General features: G+C 30.0%; 1 protein-coding gene across 1 annotated transcript; it reads right to left on the bottom strand.

Moving 5' to 3' along the window:
- Positions 1 to 14,510: 14,510 nt before the first annotated feature.
- On the bottom strand, positions 14,511 to 14,927 carry LOC133691756 (uncharacterized). The gene has a single exon (XM_062112353.1). It carries the CDS (start codon positions 14,925 to 14,927, stop codon positions 14,511 to 14,513), a length of 417 nt encoding a protein of 138 aa, XP_061968337.1.
- Between the last annotated feature and the right edge of the window lie 6,323 nt (positions 14,928 to 21,250).

The raw sequence follows: 21,250 nt of genomic DNA on the forward strand, positions 1-21,250 counted from the left end.
TTCACGCTCTTGAGTTCACAAACAAAAATAAAGTCTGGATGTGGATGAGGAATGGCGTACGTGGCGCTTTTCTCGTGGCGGAATCCCGGATAATTCTTTTCTTTCTTCCGGTTCTTTGATTTTGCGCGCGCTCTCTGTCTCTCTCTCTCTCTCTGAACACAAGTATCATTTGTTTAGATGTGAGATATTTAATTTGATAAAGTAATTTAATTCTGAGATTTTTTTTTCTTTTAAAATCTCTTTTTTTCCATCTCTTCTTCTTCAATTGAGAAACTTCGTCTCTAGTCACTTGTAATTTCATAGTTTTTAAAGTCTTCAATTCTCACCCAAAATAATTAACAAATAAATATAGAATTAATTAAAAAACCTCTTGCTTATCTACAAAATTGCATGTTTTAAAATCAACCAGTCGACATGGAGAAACATCCTACATAAACAAGTGTATTTATATATTTACAACCAATATCTTGTAAATATTTAATAAGTGATTAATATGAGATATATCTATTTATAAATTTTTTAAAATATCTAAATTCTATGTTATTTTGAATAAATATAAAGGTCTTTGTAAAAAAAATTTTGAATAAATATAAAGGACTTAACCCTTCAAACTCGGGACTTACTCGGGACTTGAGTTATAGACTCCACTGAATTTAATAACTTTATTTTTTAAAACTATATTTTTAATTATATGATAACAAAAATAGACGCTCGTAAAATTCCAGCATCAATCCAATATCGAGACATTTATTTGTGACCGTGATATCCTCATAAAAAGCAAACCTAAACAAACTATGAAACTCAATTTTCAATTAATCTAAGTACCTGTCAAATAAGTGATCATGAACTCTACTAAGTTTAATAACTTTGTTTTTTTATTTAATTAGATGATAACATAAATAGATGCTCACAAAATTGAGCACCAACCAAATGTTAGGATATTTATTTGAGACTATGATAACCTCATAAAAAAAAACCAAACCAAATTACGAAGATCAATTTAATATCAACAACATATTGAATGATAAAATTAAAAAAACAAACCAATATTTTTTTTAAAAAAAACTCAATGCTGAATGATGAAATTAGAGGAAAATCAAGAAAAATATGAAAGGAAAAAAAGGTTGATTCGTCTCCAGCTCCTTTTGTTTTAAAATGAGTGATTGGTAGCCTACAGTGGCAGGTGACTTATCGACCATTATGGTGCCTGCTAAAAATATGACAACCACTATGATTGTTGAAAAATTGATAGAGTATGATCTAATAAAGAAGAACTTGTTTTGTCGAGTGAAAATCGTTGATACCAAAATTGATTTTTTTTTTTAGTGAAAATTTGGCCATATAGCAAAAATGTGGCCTATAACTTTCTCTCTCATTATCATTCTTAGGTGATTTTCTCTCTTCCATCTCAAACTCAAGGCTAAAATATTAAGAAAATGAACGTTTAGATCAAAATTAAAATTATAAACATTATAGGGGTTGTAATGGAAGAAAAAAGGAAAGTAGATATTTTCTATTGAATTTGAGATTGATCATGAGATTTCTTCTATTTTTACATTTTTATCTTCTTTTGCTAAATTATTTCTTTCCATAATAAATATTCATAAATTGATTATTAATTTGGGTGTAGAAAACTACAATTAAAAAAATGTTTTAGGATGAATGAAATTTATAACTGCCAATAGCTCCATCCCTTCTTTTTCTTCTTCGCGCCCATTTTAACACAACTCTAGGTTGTATCCTCACATATTAGGCCACCCCTAACACTTAGTAGTGTCAGCATCCCTATCTTTGTTCAGTTATTTCTAAATATTCCCTACACCAAGTAAGCAAACCTACTCATTTATGTTTTAGGTTAATTTATTGATGTTTTTATTTAGTAGTTTGCTTGTATATTTTTATAGCCTTTTTATAGAGAATTTTGTTATATTAAAATATGATTTATATGTTAGGATTTGTTTGAAATTTGGAGAAATTTGATTTTGTTTATAATTTGATGAAATTGGGTTTAATTTTGTGGCTTAGGTGTATTATACTTGAATAAATAATGAGTTATTTAATGGGTACCAATTATATTTTGTTAATTTTATTGCTAAGTTAGAAATTTTAAGAAAATTGATTTTTTATGGAATTGATAATAATTAAATGGTATTAATTTAAATTAAATAAGTTTGAATTGAACAAATGATAGATAATTAGTTGGGTACCTAATACTTGTTTTTAATTTGATTTATTTTGTTCATATTTTGATGCGACATTGAATTTTATACAAATGAAAATTGGTTATTGGATTTTGAATTCATTTTTATTTACCAAATTTGAATTTTGAATTGAAGGTTATATTATTAATAAATGTTGTCATTACTATTCTATATAGGTTTCTTAAGCAATGGATGATCATTTTTAGATGTATCGAGATTCACCCTAATAGTTATATAGGGACGATTATTATAAAAGGGGTTAAGGGTTTTATTAATTTTGTACTTTCAAAAAAGTTCTACCATTTAGACGTAATGATGATGCATCTTCTAAAAAAAAAACATTTCGCAGAAAAATACTTGTGTTGATTTGCACATAAAAAACCCTATGTTTCTTATAAGACCATGTTAGAAAGGATTGTTAGCTCAACATTTAGCTCTAGCAATATACATGAAATTATAGATGATAATAGCAATTATTATAGGAGTATGATGATGGATGCAATGAGAATGAATCATGATTATTCATGTGAAGGTTCACGTGTAGATGAAGAACTAAATATAAATGTAGCATAAGTGTTCACCATTAAGTTAGATTACAGGTTGTTTGGGGTTGATTATGATAGTATCATTGAATGGGAAAAAAATATTTTACCTTAAAGAAATATGTTGAAAGAGAACTTTTATGTTGTAAAATCTATAATGGTTTGGCCTAAAATACAAAAAATATTGATATGCCCAAACAATTACATGTTGTACAATGATAAAGATGCAAATTTAACTGAGTGAAAAACATATAGGCATTTTCAATATAAACCTAATACCAGTAAAGGAAGGACACTAATCACATACAAAAAACTATCCGATCGAGACGTTAAGTTTTTGAGTTACTTTTGGAAGGTTTTGTGGGATAAGCTAGGAACTAAACTTTTATATTCTACTACTTGTCATCCATAAACAGATGACCAAACTGAAGTTATTAAGCGGACTTTGATTCAATTGTTAAGGGTTATCATTCAAAAGAATCTTAAAAATTAGGAAGATTATTTGTCATTCATTGAATTTGCATATAATCGTAGTATGCATTCTACTACTGATTATTCATCATTTGAGATTGTTTATGGTTTTAACCCTTTGGCACCATTAGATTTGATTTCTTTGCCTGTTGATGAAAATGTTAGTCTTAATGGTAATAAAAAAGCACAAGTGGTGAAAGATCTTCATGCAAAAATTCAACAACAAATAGAAAAGAAGAATGAACAATATGCAAACAAAACCAATAGGGGATGAAAATTGGTGAGATTTGAACCAAGTGATTGGGTTTGGATGTATATGAGGAAGGAAAGGTTTCATAAACAAAGAAGATCAAAGTTGATGCCTCGAGGAGATGGTCCTTATCAGATCATATAAAAGATTAATGATAATGCTTACAAAGTGAATCTACCAGGTGAGCATGGTGTTAGTGCTACATTTAATATTTCTAATCTTTCTTTGTTTGATGTAGGTGATGATTCGAGGTCGAATCCTTTTGAGGAAAAAAGGGATGATGCGATCTAACCATCAAAAGATCCATTGGAGGTTCCAATTGGTCTAGTTACTAGGCTTAGGGCTTAGAAGTTTAAAGAAGTTTTCAATAGACTTCTTACGATACATGGGATAAGGTGGACTTCAAAAGGATTTGTAATAATAAAGAGCAACCCTTGATTAATCTGATTCATGTTCAAGAGGAGCTTGTTGGTGGAACAAAGACCATTACACAAGGATTGGGAGAAGAAGACTAGATTCGGATAGTTTGATCTTTCGTTACTCTTTTGGTCATAACTCGAGCTAAAGAATGCATTTGGATGTGATTTTAGTTGTGCTGGAAACTAGACTTTCATACCTTTCCAACGGTATATGGCATGCCTTCTAATTTATTAAAACAAGAGAGAACCATCCGTTTTAAGTTGGGCTTTGCTGTTGTCAAACAGAATGCGAAAACAATGAACTTGTCTTATTTAATTAGTTGGGCTATCAAACTTTATTTATTTTGAGAGGAGACATTTTGTTTGGGTTTTAGACTTGTTTATCTTGTTTATTTTAATTAGTTTAGGCTAGTTTTAGCTTGGGTTGATTATTATTTAAATTGAGTTTATATGAGGCCCATTAGGAAAACTAGAGTTTTAGCTTGGAGTTTAAATACTCTTTAGGAATAATTTCATATTAGACTTTTGATGATAATTTCATTATTGTAGCCAAGTTTTTGGTTGCTAATCTTGGTTCTTGATTGAACTTTCAACCCTTTAAAGAATTGATCATTCTTTGTTGTGAATTTATACTTCCTTTACTCGTCTTCAAGTGTAGGCGTTGTGATTGAGTTGGTTTATAATCTTGTTGCCTTGGAGCAAGTCTTTCATTATGATTAGCTCATTCAAATCTCAACAAACTTGGATTAGATTGATCTTGGGGTCGCGAATTCTATTAAATTCCACTAGGGTTCGCATCACTAGGGCAATCCCTAACTTTTCCTTTATTTCCCTACTTGTTCTTCATTTCCTCCCCTCTCTCTCCTCTCTCTCCTCTCTCTCTCTCTCTCTCTTAAGTATAAATGGCCGACATTCTCTCTCTATAATCTGGGGTGGTGCTCTCTCTCTCTCTCTCTTACATAATAATAATGCGCTCTTTCTTTCTCTCTCCACCACTTAAGGTTTGATATTAATGGTTTGATGATTTTTTCTTAGATTCATTGGTTTGTTCTTGTTTGTTTAACTTAGAATGCATGTTTTAAGTACTATATCCATGTTTATTTGTAATTAATATCATTATTCTACTTAAATTTTGGTGGAGAAATGAAAATCCCTAAATTTTAAGTTCGTCAGGGTTTGCAATCTGAATATGGAAACATTGGTTTAAGTTATCCTTAGTGATTTTGTGTAGAAATAACATGATTAAAATGCAAATTGAAGAAATTAAAGCCAATCATAGATGGCTGGATTTTATATTGTCATTCTATTTATTTATTTTTATTATTTATGAATTTGAAATGAGTTTATAGAAATAGTGAAACTTATGCTTGTGGGTGATGATTTGGTTGGAGAATGTGGTTTTCATAATTTCTAAAAAAAAATTAGTTGGACCCCTATATGAAGGAGGTGCTACTAAAATCTTGTTAAAAACAATATAGATACAGTAATACAAAAACGTATAAACCATAGATTGAGAGTTGAATTAAATGTACTTAATTATTTATTTTCTTATATATATATATATATATATATATATATATATATATATATTGTTTAGATACCGAGAAAAAGTTTAGTGTCGAGAAGTATCACTTCTTCTTCTTCTTCAAGAGCAATGTTGTTAAGCGTACGATGTATTTAGGTGTTAATTTTAAAGAGACATTTGTTGCACACGCTACCAACACATGTTCATTAAATACAAGTTGCAAATCTAAAGTATGGTAAACCTAATATGATATAAAGTTGTGGTTAACTATTAGATCATATGGTAGACCTAATATGAATCAAATTTATGATATCTCTATGACTATAACTTAAGAAATGAGAGCGGGTTGTAATGTCTTGATTGTAGGCACCCTACAATCCCGCCTGAGGCAGCCATCACTAACCGTTTAGGAGTTGGTTCAAGAACAAATTGTTGTTGGGATAACCGATCTGAGGGTCAAACTATAGGCGCAATATGAAGAAAAAAAGTAGGAAGCAATGAGAGCAGATAATGGTATAATTGTCGAAATATTATCCTCTCACTCATGGACCTCTAGTAGATTGTCCTCCCTCTCCGCATCCACCTACAACTTCGGCTTCTTTCTAATGTATAAAGACATTTGTAATTGATTTTACAATTAAATTAATAATATAAAATATGTTCTTCAATTTAAATTAGCTTGTTTAATGTTATCTAATGTCAAATTATTTGATCCAAATAAGCATGTATTAAAACAAAAAAATTACTTAAATACCAATAGAATCACCGATAAACAAAAAGAATTCTATTTGTGATTCTATCAGTAATATAAACCTATTTTCCTCGAAGAATTATAGAGTTGTGAACTATTTTGATATACACCAACAAATTCACTGATATAATTTTTATATCGGTGATTTCCTTAGGGAATTCATTAGCTATACACCAACGAATTCACTGATATAAATACCAATAGATACTTTGTCCATTAATGATCCATCAATAATATTTACTAATGGATTGGCCGATAGAAAAATGATTGGAAACTATTTTTTTATGAGAATATTATGTCGGTGTTTCTGTTGGTAAGTAACTTTACCAATTGAATTACCTATGGACTAGAAATCCCTAATTAGACATTTATCGATAACATGTTTTCATTTGTAAATTTATTGGTAATTAATCTATGAACAAGATCTATATCTATATAGACACATAAACTCATGGAGCCATACATCTCAATCAGAAAAGAATAAATAGAAAAAGAAAGAATCAAAATTGATCACTATATTTCTTGAAACAAACGAAATGGAAATGAGGGATGAAACATAAATAATGGATCAAGTCCTCTCGGAGACTTTCTTAAGAATAAAAAAGAGGTAAATACCATGGAATAAGGTTTGATCTTATTTATGAGGGTTTCGTAAATATTCCATTCCAAAAAAAAAAAAGCAAGTTTGAAACAATTGGGATTTTTTTTAGAGTGGATGCAGTTGCTTATTCATTATCTGGCATGTAAAAAATGAAAACTTCATTATCAATTCTATGATAATTTTTTTGAAAGCCTTTCATTTACTTCTCTTTGATGAAAGTTTTATTTTCCCAAAACGTATCCTAATTTCTGGCCTAATTTGTTTTTTTGTAATGATTGATTTAACCTTTGATAAAATAGATATGCATTGGTTATATTTCTTCTCTTCAACGAGTTAGTAATGAGAATAACGACACTATTGTTCTAATTGAGATAAGAACCTATGATTAGATTTTCAAGAAATTTCCATCACTCTAAAGGCAATTAGTTCTCATTGAATTACCAGCTAAATAATTTATTTAAAAAGAATAAATCATCCTCACACAGTCAAACGACTTGTTACATTGTAAAATAAAAGTAACCAAATAATGGAATCAAAGCTAGGGTGTGTGCGCGAAATTCCTTGTGCTAAAAAAAAATTAAATTGATTAAGTGGTAAACTCACCACCATTGTCTGTTTGTAATTATTTAATGGAGGTGGAAAAGAGATTTTCTGCAATTGTTTTAAAATTAATAAAGGTTGCAAACACGTCAAATTTTTGTTTCAAAGGATATAACCATGAATAATATGAATAATCATCAACAAATAAAACATAGTAGTTATATTCGCCAATTGACTTAACAAGGAAAACTCATACATTAGAATGGATTAAAGCTAAAGGAACTATGGATTGACAACTAGATTACGAGAAAAGGAGTTGCTTAGCTTTGCCTAGTTGGCAAGTTGAACAAAAATTTAAATTATTGGATTGGCTTTTGATAAAGAGTTTATTTGAAAGTTGGGGAACATTCTAAAATAAATTCATGTTTAATTAGTATCAATATTTTTTTTTTCATTTGGAAGCATTATTGGTCCCTAAATTACAAAATAAAGCTTTTATGCAATAGGGATAGACATGCTCGCTTAATATCACCTTACTTATATATCGAGGGAACTTGTTTCTACATTAAGTTAAATCACTTTGAAATCGAGGACCACATATTAATCAAGGTGTAACATAAGTATTGAGATGACCAAACTCTGATGATTGTACATGAAACTGAAATCACATATAAGTGGTACATGTGCTCCATCTTATCTCCTCTCCCGGTTCCCGTGAAGACCCACCTTCTTCTCCTTCTTCAGCCCCTCTTCTAGATGAATTGTATTTAAATTGATAAATTTTTAAATCTATAATAAATATTTTTATTTTATCTTAATTTAATTTATTTAATTTATTTCTACTTTGTTTATTACATTTTTAAAAAATATATTTTAATAAATTATTGACGATCTTACCAATGGATTATGTTAATTGGTATATTTTAGAGAGTTGAAAAAGAATTACTAGAAATGCCACTAACACTATTTAATCACCAACAATTTAATTTTGTTGGTAATATTAAAAAAAATCACCAATGAAATTACAATATGTCTTTTTTGTCGATGATATATCATATTCACCAAGGGATATACTGATGTAATAAAGTGACTAATTTTTTTTGGCACATTTTTCCATCTGTAAATTCAATGTGATTATATTATTGACCAACTGACCAGTAGAACATAAATCACCGACAATAAGTTTTTTGATGACCAGTAATTGTCTGTGAGCCCATGGGTTAAAAGTCATGCTAACGAAATCAATATCTAACTACTAACAAAATATTTCATCGGTAAATTACAAAATTCTTGTAGTGGTGGTGTGCATTGTGTTTGTTATGGAAAGAATGAGGTGTAACATATTAATTGTGAATGCTTTTCTAAAACAATTTCTAAATGAGTGAAATTTGAATAAATATTTGATTATATTAATAATTGGATTGTGTGGTTATTGAGATGTTGTATTAGGTTGAAAATTTTAGTATTGAAATACAAAAGTAACAATAATTAGATAAAATGGTATAAATAGATAAAATGGAACTTAGAGATTAAACAAGAGCATTTTGTTTTATGATTAGTCAATTTATAGTCATATATGAATAGTAAAAGGATTTTCTAAATGTTATTTAAGTACTAAAAGGGATTGTGTATGTCTAGTTGCTTGTTTTAATGTTATGTTTAGGTATGGGTTGAAAAGGTTGAAAATTGTGAGTGTAGTTTCAAATTGACCAAATGATTAAATTTTAAATTTTAAATTTTAAATTTTTAAAATTTTTTAGAAATATAAATAAAAGTTTTGTTGATTTATGTTATTTCTATGTTGTTGGGTATGTTGACAAGAGTAGAAATTAGGACTATGTGAAATTGTATGTGCATGGAAAAGTTTGGTTTAAATTGTTATGAGATGTTGTGTTTATATTGAAAGGTGAGCATAAAAGATTATATTGGGATAAATTCTTGGTTAAAAAAAACAAAAATAAACATAATTTGGTGACATAGAATGCTTATAATAAATGAAGTATAGGGTTGGCATATATGGAAATGGAAAAGTGTTTTATTGGAATATGAAATCATTGTATTGGACTTTGAATGGTTTTTAAATGTTGGAAGACATATGTTTGAAAAAAAAAATGAGAAAATTATGATAAAATTATGGATGTTGTTAAAATTAGCCAAAGCATTAGTTGTAAATTTTTGAAAATTTGAGAAAGTTGATCTTGATTGTTTGATTTAATTTTGTTGATAATTATGTTCAAATGCTAAGTGTAAGATAGTTTAAATTCAATTCCCACCATGTGGTTGATGAAATGTTAAACATTAAAATTCACTAATGAGAAACTAAGTTATATGAACATTGAAAATCCATCGACAAAAAACAAGGTCTTTGGAACATTGAAATTCATTGGTGAAAAATTTAGTCATTTAGATATTGAAACTCATCAATGAAAAACTAAGTTATTTTGAACATTAAAAATTCATTAATGAAAAATAAAGTCATTTAGAAATTAAAATTCGTTGATTAAAAACTATGTTATTTGAACATTGAAAATTCATTATGAAAAACTAGGTCTTTTGGACATTGAAATTTGTTGACAAACAATTAAGTCATTTGGACATTGATAAATTACTGATGAAAAGTTAAGACATTTATACATTAGATGTTAGTATAAATGGATGCTAATGTAAATGAATGGAAGGGATAAACAAAAATAGCATATCCATAAATTTATTTACAAAAATATTTGAGTATATAAATTAGTAAATGTGATAAATGGACTAGGAAAGTTTAAGTAATGATTTGGATGTTCTATTGGAATGTAGAAAAAGTATTTGGAGTGGAACTTGACTTTTCAAGAGCATGTATAACACAAATACAAGGTAAGAGATTGCCTTTTATTGCTTGTTTTAATTATTTAAAAATGTTTTGATAGTTGTTAAATTGTTTTAAATGAATGTTTAATTGTATTGCGTAAAATTTAAAAGCTATTTACGTTTTGTAATTGACCACAAAGACAATAATGTTATGTATTAAATGTGATAAACTACAATGGCAATAATCAATAAATAATTGTGATAAGTTGTAATGGCAATAACCAATATATAATGGTGATAAACCGTAATAACAGTAACTAATAGATACTTGTAAAACATCACACCAGTAGTAGTTAGTGGATAACTGTAATTGACCGCAATGATGAAAATCAGTATTTGATTATGTCCATCCATAATGACAATAGCATATATATATATAAAATTATGAACAACCACAACGACGAATATCCACTTATAAATTGTAAATGATTGTAACGAGATATACCAATGTATGAACCTTAAATAGACCATAATGTGGAAAACATTAAAGATACATAGTTGGCCATGTAACAAGATTAAGGTTATGAATATGACTAAGGTATTGGATACTTAGTCGGCCATGTAACAGGACTAAGGTTATGATATTAGATATTTAACTGGCCATATAACGAGACTAAGGTTATGAATATGTTAAAGAAATATGATTTATGGAAGGAGTTTAATATAAGAAAATTAAATTGATCACCATATCATAATTTAATACGATTAACCACGACAATGAGAATTTAATTAAATATACCACAACGACGGAATTTAATATGTGAAATGTTAAATTATCACAACACTAAGATTGAATTATGGACTGTAATGATGAAATTTAATACAAGAAATGTGAATGTGAAAGGTATAGATGGACCACTAATGGGCCAAATAAATATTGTGAATGTAAAAGGTGTAGATGGAGCCATAAATGAGCCAAATAAATATTTTGAATATAATTTTATAGTTGAGCCATAAATGAGACAAACAATTATTGGTTAATATAAATGTATAGGTGGGTCATATATAGGCCAAATACATATTGTGAAAGTAAAAGGTATAGATAGAACATAAATGAACCAAATAAATATTGGTGAATATAAAAAATATAGGCAGGCTATAAATGAGCCAATTGAATATTTTTTATTGAAAAATATATAAATGGGTTATAAAATGATATATTCAATAATTGAGGATGCAAATCTAACAAATGAGCTATGAGTGGGCATTAATAATAATTGAGAATGAAATTCTAAGATAATTTTGGACCATGAACTAAGAGTATTGTGAAGATTTTATAGAAGTGATTGAGTTCAAATATAAGGGATGATTGTAATGGGAATCATGAATTGATAGAAAATATGATGAAAAAGTACTTGGGTTATGTTATTCTTAGATTTGATAAAGTAATTTATTGAAATGAATAATTGTATACTGGAAATCTTATTTTATATTTTTATATGTTCTATAAGTGTTTTATATTCATTTAATGTATCTCGAGATTATGTTCAGACCTTTAAAATTTATTTTTATTTTGGGAAAAAATTGCAAAATTAGTTAGTATTAAAGAATAAATGATTAGATGTCTACCAAGCCAAAAATAATATATAGATTGTAATTATAATAAAAAGGAAGGAGATAAATAAATAAATACCTTTTATGGAAATTATATATTCAAGGAAATGTCATAAATTTATTATCTTGTATTTAATATTGTGTATCTTTATTGTGTGTGTGTGTGTGTGTGTGTGTATTATGTACACTATAATTGAAAAGAAAATAATTACACAAAATATTTGTGGATGATAAATAGTAGAAGATAACAATTTTATTACTTATTTTCCCCACAAAACCTTTTAAAAGTAGCTAAGAAATTTAACATCAAGGTCAAACACAATGCATTTAGATACCCTATAAAGCCAAACTATCTTAGTTAAAGGTACGATTTAGATACCCTATAAAGCCAAACTATCTTAGTTAAAGGTATAACTGAAATATTGAAATTCTTAACAAATCTTCTATAAAAACTAGTTACACTATGAAAACTTCTTACCTTAATTATTTACTTAGGTATGAGCCATTCTTGGATAGCCCTAACTTTTTTCTTGTCCATCTCAATACATTTTGTACTAGCTACATATCCAAAAAATACAATCTTTTCCATGCAAAAGTTGTACTTTTTTTATATTAGCATATAAATATTCTTTTGCAAAATAACCAATACATTTCTTCAATTTTCAACATGCTCCTCTAAATTTTTTCTATAAATTAAAATATCATCAAAATAAATTACAACAAACTTACCTATAAAATTACACAAAACATGGTTCATTAATCTCATGAAAGTACTAGGAGCATTAGTAAGTCCAACATATATTATCAACCACTCATAAAAACTATATTTAATTTTATAGACAATTTTTCATTCATCTCCGTTTTTCATTCTTATTTGATGATTTCTACTTTTTAAATAAATCTTAGAAAGTATACAAGACTCATGTAATTCATCTAACATATTATGAAATCTAATAATTAGATGTTTATAATTTATCATAATATTATTGATGGCTTGAAAATCAACACACGTCCTCCAAGTCCTATTCTTTTTTAGTACTAATTGGGTTTCTAACTCATGCTTTTTCTTATACGCTCTTCTATCATCAATTCTTCCACTTGTCTTTGAAGTTCTCTTGTCTCATTACGATTACTTTTATAGGTTAGCTAATTAAATATAAATGCTTTAGGTAAAAGATAAATTTGGTGCTCAATTCTGTTAATAGGTGTCAACTTACTAGGAATCTCACTAGGAAAGATGTTTATTAAAATCTTATAATAAAAAAGCACAAACACTAGAAAGATAATTATCAAGGTTATTAGTGTTAAAATATATCTTATTGTATATAAAGAAAATAATAGGCATGTCAAAAAAATAAGCATTCTTAATCTCACTCTCATTTGCATAAAAATTAATATATTTCTTTATTTTTTTTCACACTCTCTTGTTTTCTCACCCCTCCTTTCTTCTCTCCTATTTTTTTCTCTTTTTTCTTGGTCAAATCCCCATTAATTTCTATTTTGGCCAAATCTTACCTTCTTCTCTCTTGGATCTTTTTTTTTTCACTCTACGTCACATCCTCACATGGTTAATTTGTTTTCTTCGGCTTCGCTTTCACCTTACAATTTCAATTGGTTTTCATCATTTGTCTAAGGGAGAATGGTACAAATATGAATATCTTCACATCATTCTCAAAAGAATACTTATTATTAAACCTATCATGCTTGATTTTTCTATCAAATTGTCAAGGGTCTCTCTAACAATAAATAAGTAGCATGTATAAGCATAACATCACACAACATCTCATCCTTATATTTTTCAACTAAAAAAGAAAGCAAAACCTGTTTAATAACTTTTACTTCTCCACAATCATTCAATCATTGAAGTTTATAAGACTTTTCATATTTAATAGTGTTTATATTTAATTTTCTAACAAGTGTACTACTAGCAACATTAGCACAACTCTTACTATCAAAATTCACATTATATATCTTATTATTTATATGGCATATAGTATGAAATATGTTCTCTCTTTGTTGCTTTACATCATTCTTATTAATCTGAACAATAAGTGTTCTTTTAATTACCAAAACCTTTATATCAACTGAATATTGAACATTATTATAATTTTCAAGTGGTGACATCTCATCATGCGTGATGACTCACTGTTAAATAAAAAATATTATTATATGAGTCATATATTTACTATGAACATCTTTAATATTGTTTTATAGACCTAGTTATAATAGAAGGATATGAAAATATTCAAGTAGGTGGAATAGTTTGAGGTAAGGGTGTGTTTGCTTGGTATTGTGCCTTGAGGGGTGCTTTCCCCAAGCTGGTGCTCTCAGGTATGTTTGCTTCTCTACCCGAGTGTGTGACCTTAACATTCTAGCTCAACTCAGTCTAGAGACTAGTGTATTGTGAGTCAGCTGGGTTAACTGAGTTTTGTGAGTATTTTGTCACCCTTACTGGTCTAAAAGAGCGACGAGCTTTATGATGTGACTGGATCCAAGGAAGTATAATTTACACTTGGGCTTTGAACTTCGGAGTACGCTTCGCAACCCATTAGATTTTTAGACTGTTTCTTTGAATTTTCCCTTGCACTCTGCATCATACGCCTTGTGATTATAGGTTTAAATCTTCAACCCATCAATTACATTTTATTTCCAAGAGAGATTAATGCAAAATACATGGAAGTACGAAAACGTAAAACTTGCAATAAAGGAAAACATCTTAGCTGAATATTTGCTTATATCACCGAATTCCAAAGAAAATCTACCCGCAATATGTAGGTAGTATAAGACAAGCAACAATTACTAATCACGTAAATCCACAAGTGTACGAAACACTGCAAGAGTCATCAATCTTGATAGTGTATTCATGGCGAGTCCTTGAAAGGAAGGGTGGCAAGCGGACCAGTAATTGACAGACACATTCGTCATCCACATCATTAAGCCACCGGCAACAAGTATCTTCTTGCGTTCCTCCATGGCCATGCCTGTGTCCGTTCCTATGCCCGTGGTTGTTATCATCATCTACAGGGAAGACAATGGTGGAGGGAAGGGAGGTGGCTGCTGGTGGCGCTAGAAGTAAACTTCCACACGCATAGTTCACCAGTGCAAGTTGGGAGACACATAATGGGCGTTGAGGCATAGGATTCAGCTGGCCATTAGCGTCGAACACAAGTAATAAGAAGACAGCGAAAAATGTAAGCACAAGAACCTTGAGATTCTCCATATGTAACTACAGTATATGTATATCTCTCTATTTGCAAGTATACATGCACCAGTACAAATTGAATGTTTCTGAATCTGATATAAATCCTATCTAGCCTTGCCTTCTTTATATACGGATGCTCTGCAGTCATAACCTTTTTGTTTCTAGTAGTTGAAGTTTTGATGCTTTGGAAGATGATTCAAGTGGTGATCAGGAGCGAGGCTGATATGTTTAGGTATACATTAGAGAAGAGAACAGTTTCTGAATAGTTACAGAAAGGGCATTCGTTTTGCGTGCTAAACAGTTAGGTCGCATATTGTACAAGCATGGAAGTTCATCTGGGCTATTCGACTAGTAATAATTTTTTTTTTATTAATTTTTTTTTATTAATATGAATATTCGGGTCAGTTTATACACACCTCAATTAATTTTATAAATTTTAAAATTAACAATTATGAAAGCCTTTAATAACTCTAAAATTTATAAAACTCGAACTAATAATTTTTAAAAAATAAATTTAAAACTTGATCAGTTAAATTATATTTTTTAAAATTTCGATCATATTCCTACCAATGGAAACGAGTTTATTCTGCAAGGAAGCCGACTGGAAGTTTGATCTTTGCTGTTCACAATTTCCCTGGTGGCTTATAATTAAGAGGTTCATCTGTCATTGATTCCATTTTCAAGGTTCTGATTGTTTAGTTTTTTTCACAGTAAAAAAAAATTAAAAAAAAATAACAACAATACAGTTCAAAACTTATTTAAAAAAATAAAAATAATACATGGGAAGTCGCATATAAAATATACATTGTGATGCTCTTAAAAGAAATGTAAAAGATATATTTTAAAATTTAAATTTAAAAAATAAATCAAATTCTATACTTCAACAAGAATAAGTGCTCTATTCTTATAAAAACTCTACATTACAAGATCAAGTATTTTATTCTTATAAAACACTTAATTTAAAATCATGTGCATAATTCTTTTTATTTGTAGAGTTTGTATTTAAAAATAGAGTTAATAAAATTTAATTTATTTTTTAAGCTATAGGTAGCTAGATACTATCATGCTAAAAAAACATTAATTACTGCCAATTAAGGACGCGCATACGTTTTTTAAAAAAGCCCGTGACACAGTCCGATGCTTTTGTTCATGGAAAAAAAATGAAAATAATAGTAGAAAGAAGTAATATAAACATGTTTTAGAAAACTTGTATTAGTTTAAATATAATTATATTAAATAATAATTAATGAATTATTCTTATTATTTATTGTGTAATCTATTTTATTTGTAGAAATAATTTTTTTTTAAAATTGACATAAAGTTTTCTTCCAAGTGTCATTTTTCCTCTTTATCTTTCTATGTTTTTTTTTATTCTGATGTTATTATGTTGTTAGTTAGTTTTAATATGATATATTTATAAGTGTGAAGAGTTATTAATATTTGATAATTAATATTATAGGATATAACTCTTCATCTTTTTTCTTTATACTATATATTTTATTAATATAAATAATATTAATATGGATTTAATTGATGTATCCCAATCCAGTTATTTTCTTCACTCATGATACATATATATTTTGGGGAGTATTATATTGAAAACAAGCATCAACATACTAACTACTACCTTGACCAATCAAAGGATGCATGCAAGTTATCTGCCTATTACCCAATCAACTTTTTTATAAATAAAAACATAAAGAAATCATTATTTTAAAAAGTTAAAATAAGCTGAGAAATGCACAAGGAGAAAGCAGACTATATTTAGTCGTTCTATCATATCTTCGATAATTCCATGGTTCCTTCCTATATATATGATGTGGGCAAGTAACCCACTTTGTCATATCCGAGAAAAAGAGTTCTAGTTAATTATCGTGCCTAGTTTTTCTAATCTAGCCAAAATAGTATAATAATAATATTTTTTGTTTTTCCTGAGCCCTCCATTCTCAACAAATAAACAAAGTTTAGGGTGACAATTCATTATCTCTTAGCTTAACCAAGTGTTGAGCCAAAATATATGTTGGTACGGTGAATTACTAAACCCATCATCTTCTAGCTCAACTAAGTACTCAACCCAGACTTATGAAGATCTGCGCGTTCACGGGCTTAGTTAATCGTTGATCTCAAACATGTGTGAGTCTGATGAATTGTCAAACCAACTGTCTTCAGACTCAACTAAGCATTGAGCCTAGACTTGTGTGGATCTGGCAAGTTGTCATACTCACCATCTATAGGCTTAACCAAATTTTGAGTCCAAGTATGTATTGGTTTGGATTATATCTTTGAGCTCAGCAAAGCATTTAGCCTAGGCTTGTATAGGTCTGATAAACCGCTAGATCTACAGTTAAAGATATTTTACTCTGATGAGTCTGAGATGTTTTATCATGACAAGACAGAGATATTGGTTGATTTATGATTCTTTTATCCTTCCATGAAAGGAGAGAACCTAGGAGCTATAAAAAGGAACCAATATAACCTCCATGAGACAACTCTAAGGAAATGACCTTTTGCAGGTATTGAGCATAATCCATCATCCATTTTGCTAAGAAAAGATGGACCAGATTGTTAGGACCAGGAGATTAATAATCTTATCCTAGGTCTCAGCTTGACTTTCAAACCCATGAGATAAAATCAGACATCATTAGTGGTGTCATCTATGGAAAAATGATCAAAAAGTCATTGATTGCTCCTCTAGGAGCTAGGCCATTATCATCCTTAATTACTATTGGAGTTGGAACTTTGAGGTTTTAGAAAGCCTTCAATGGCTATCAACAGAGTATTGGTTCAATTCGTGCAGCTTCAGGATTTATTGCAAATTAAGGACTCTTACCAAGCTTGTGAACTTGACAGGGTAGATAATCCTTAAATTGGAACGTTACCTTCTCTTTTGCTAGTCATATTTTCATAATAAATTAAATAACTATGTTTATCTGGGGAACAATCCTTTTAACGACTACCTAGAAAACCTTCATTGAAGAAACACAACTCCCTCTCTTCTTTGGGCCCCCAAAGCGAGATAGAAATGTGTTATGGTCAATGACTTAGAAATGTAAGTTTCTTGTATATGAATTATATTGTTCAAAATAACAAATGTTTCTACTTATCAGGTCTTAAATCTAATAAATTAGGGATGGATTTACTCTTTTTAGTGAGATAGCTCATTTACTTTAGAAGTAATGAATCTTTCTAGTACTACGACACATTTTACCTTAGAAAGGATTGAAATATTCTCCCTAAAGCGATCGCACTTTTCTTCAAGGATGTGATAGACACTGCATCAATAACGAGGATGGATACAGTCTCCTCAAGATGCAAGACTCTCAAAGCTTCCAAAGATGTGATGGATTTACTCTTCTTAGTGTGATAGGAAATGTACTTTGAAAGTAATGAACGTCTTCCTAGTGTTACAACATATTTTACCTTGGAAGGGATTGACATGTTCTCCCTGGTACGATCACACTTTTTTTCAAGGATGGGATAGACATTGCATCAGAAATAGGGATGGATACAGTCTCCCTAGAACGCAAGCCTTTTAAGTCTTCTAAAGATTAGATGGATTTACTCTCCCTAGTGCATAATATATTTACTTTGAAATTAATAAAGTCTCTATAATGCTATAAAATATTTTACCTTGAAAGGGATTGACATGTTCTCTTTAGTGCAATCGTACTTTTCTTCAAGGATGAGATAGACATTGCATCAACAATGGGGATGGATACAGTCTTCTTAGAGCGCAAGCCTCTCAAATCTTCCAAAGATAGGATGGATTTACTCTTGCTACTGTGATCAAACATTTACTTTGAAAGTAATAAACGTCTTCCTAATTCTACAGTACATTTTACCTTGGAAGAAATTGATATATTTTTCCTGGTGTGATCACACTTTTCTCCAAGATTGAGATAAACACTGTATCAATAATAAGTAGAATTCTGCAAATCATATCCCTTCTCGATTCCTAAAAGGCATAACCATCCTAAACTCTTCTAAGGTTAGATGATTCATCACCCATCACCAGAAATGATCTCTTAAGTTTGGGAATTGGACCTAAAAATGATCTCCTAAGTATGGGATATAAACTGCATCAGAAACAAGAATGGATACGGTCTCCCTAGAGCATAAGCTTCTCAAATCTTCCAAAGATTAGATGAATTTACTCTTCCTAGTTTGATAGCACATTTACTTTGGAATTAATGAATGTCTCTATAGTGCTATAAAACATTTTACCTTGAAAGGGATTGTCATATTCTCCCTAGTACGATCACACTTTTCTTCAAGGATGAGATAGAAACTGCATTAGCAATGGGGATGGATATGGTCTCTCTAGAGCACAAGCCTCTCAAATCTTTCTAAGATTTGATGGATTTACTATTTCTAGTGCGATAACATATTTACTTTGAAAATAATGAACGTCTTCATAGTACTACGAAACATTTTATATTGGAAGGGATTGACATGTTCTTGCTAATGCGATCGTATGTTCTTTCAATTATAAGATAGACATTGCATCAGCAATGGTGATGGATATAATCCCACCAAGATGCAAACCTCTCAAATCTTCCAAAGATAGGATGGATTTACTCTTTCTACTACGATAGAACATTTACTTTGAAAGTAATGAACGTCTCTCTTGTTCTAAAGTACATTTACCTTTAAAGGGATTGACATGTTCTCTCTAGTGCAATCATACTTTCCTTTAAGAATGAAATAGACACTACATCAATAATAAGCAAACGTTTGCAAATCATATCCCTTCTCAGTTCCAAAAAGGCATAACCATCCTAAACTCTCATAAGGTTAAATGAATCATTACCCATGATCTCTTAAGTTTGGGAATTGAATCCGGAAATGATCTCTTAAGTATAGGATATAAACTGCATCAGAAATGGGGATGGATACGATCTTCCTAGAACGTAAGCCTCTCAAATCTTTCAAAGATTGGATGGATTTACTCTTCTTAATTTGATAGTCTATTTACTTTGGAATTAATGAACGTCTCTATAGTGCTACAAAACATTTTACATTGGAAGGGATTGACATGTTCTCCCGAGTACGATCACACTTTTCTTCAAGGATGGGATGGAAACTACATCAGGAATGGGGATAGATATCGTCTCCTCAAAACGCAAGCCTCTCAAATCTTCCAAAGATTGGATGGATTTATTCTTTCTAGTGCGATAACACATTTACTTTGGAATTAATGAACGTCTCTATAGTGCTACAAAAAAGTTTACCTTGGAAGGGATTGACATGTTCTTCCTAGTGCGATCATATTTTTCTTCAAAGATGAAATAGACACTGTATCAGTAATAGAGATGGATACAGTCTCCCAAAGGCACAAACCTTTCAAATCTTCCAAAGATAGGATGGGTTTACTCTTTCTACTGTGATAGAATGTTTACTTTTGAAGTAATGAACGTCTCTCTAGTTCTACAATACATTTTACCTTGGAATGGATTGACATCTTCTTCCTAATGTAATCATACTTTTCTCCAAGAATAAGATAGACATTACACCAATAATAAACAGACATCTACAAATCATATCCCTTATCAGATTATGTAAGGCAAAACCATCATAAACTCTCATAAGGTTAGATGACTCATCGTCCATCTTTAGAAATGATCTTTTAAGTTTGGGAATTGAACCTAGAAATGATCTTCTAAGAATGGGTGTTGGACCAAAAAAAGGTCTCATAAGTATTGGTATTGGACTGAGATAAGAACTCTACACAATGACTGTAAGCTCACATAAAGCAATATGGAGATAAAAGAGTTATATCATAAAAAAAAAATGTTGTCTATGAAAGAAGAATACATATGTACATGTATAAAGGGATCTAAAAATTCAGCCTAGGCTCCTCAGCTAGATACTCCCCTCGTCAAGCTACAGTGGCCTTAACTGGGAATACATCTGTGTCAAGGATTAGGATTGGATGGAAGGCTATACTAAAATCCACTTGTATTCCTCTTGAGAGAATGAATAAGTATAGGTAGGACATGGCTAGGAAAATCTTATCTCACATAATCTAGGTTAAAACTGCTGAACCCTTGAAAACTTCATGGAACTCTTCAAGAGAGTCTCTTAAGGCCTTCAACATCGCCTAGGAACGTTGAGTTTCTTCCCTACCAGTAGTAAGCTCATCCCACAAACTAGTTTGGGAGGCTCTAACTTTAAGGATCTCCTGCCTCAGCGGAACCACTTGGTTGTAGGAGGTTGCAAGCGTTTTTTCCATGTAACTTAACTCAAAGGCAAGACCTTGTGCTTGGTCCTTTAGCGTGGTATAGGCCACCTCAATGTTTTGTAGCTCGGCCTCCATGACATTTTTTTCCCGTTGTAGTTAT

Source organism: Populus nigra, chromosome 4 (genome assembly GCF_951802175.1).
Source record: "Populus nigra chromosome 4, ddPopNigr1.1, whole genome shotgun sequence".
Lineage (NCBI taxonomy): Eukaryota > Viridiplantae > Streptophyta > Magnoliopsida > Malpighiales > Salicaceae > Populus > Populus nigra.

What these genes read in the sequence shown, in the direction of transcription:
- LOC133691756 (XM_062112353.1), bottom strand. Translation starts at nt 14,927, where the DNA reads ATGGAGAATCTCAAGGTTCTTGTGCTTACATTTTTCGCTGTCTTCTTA.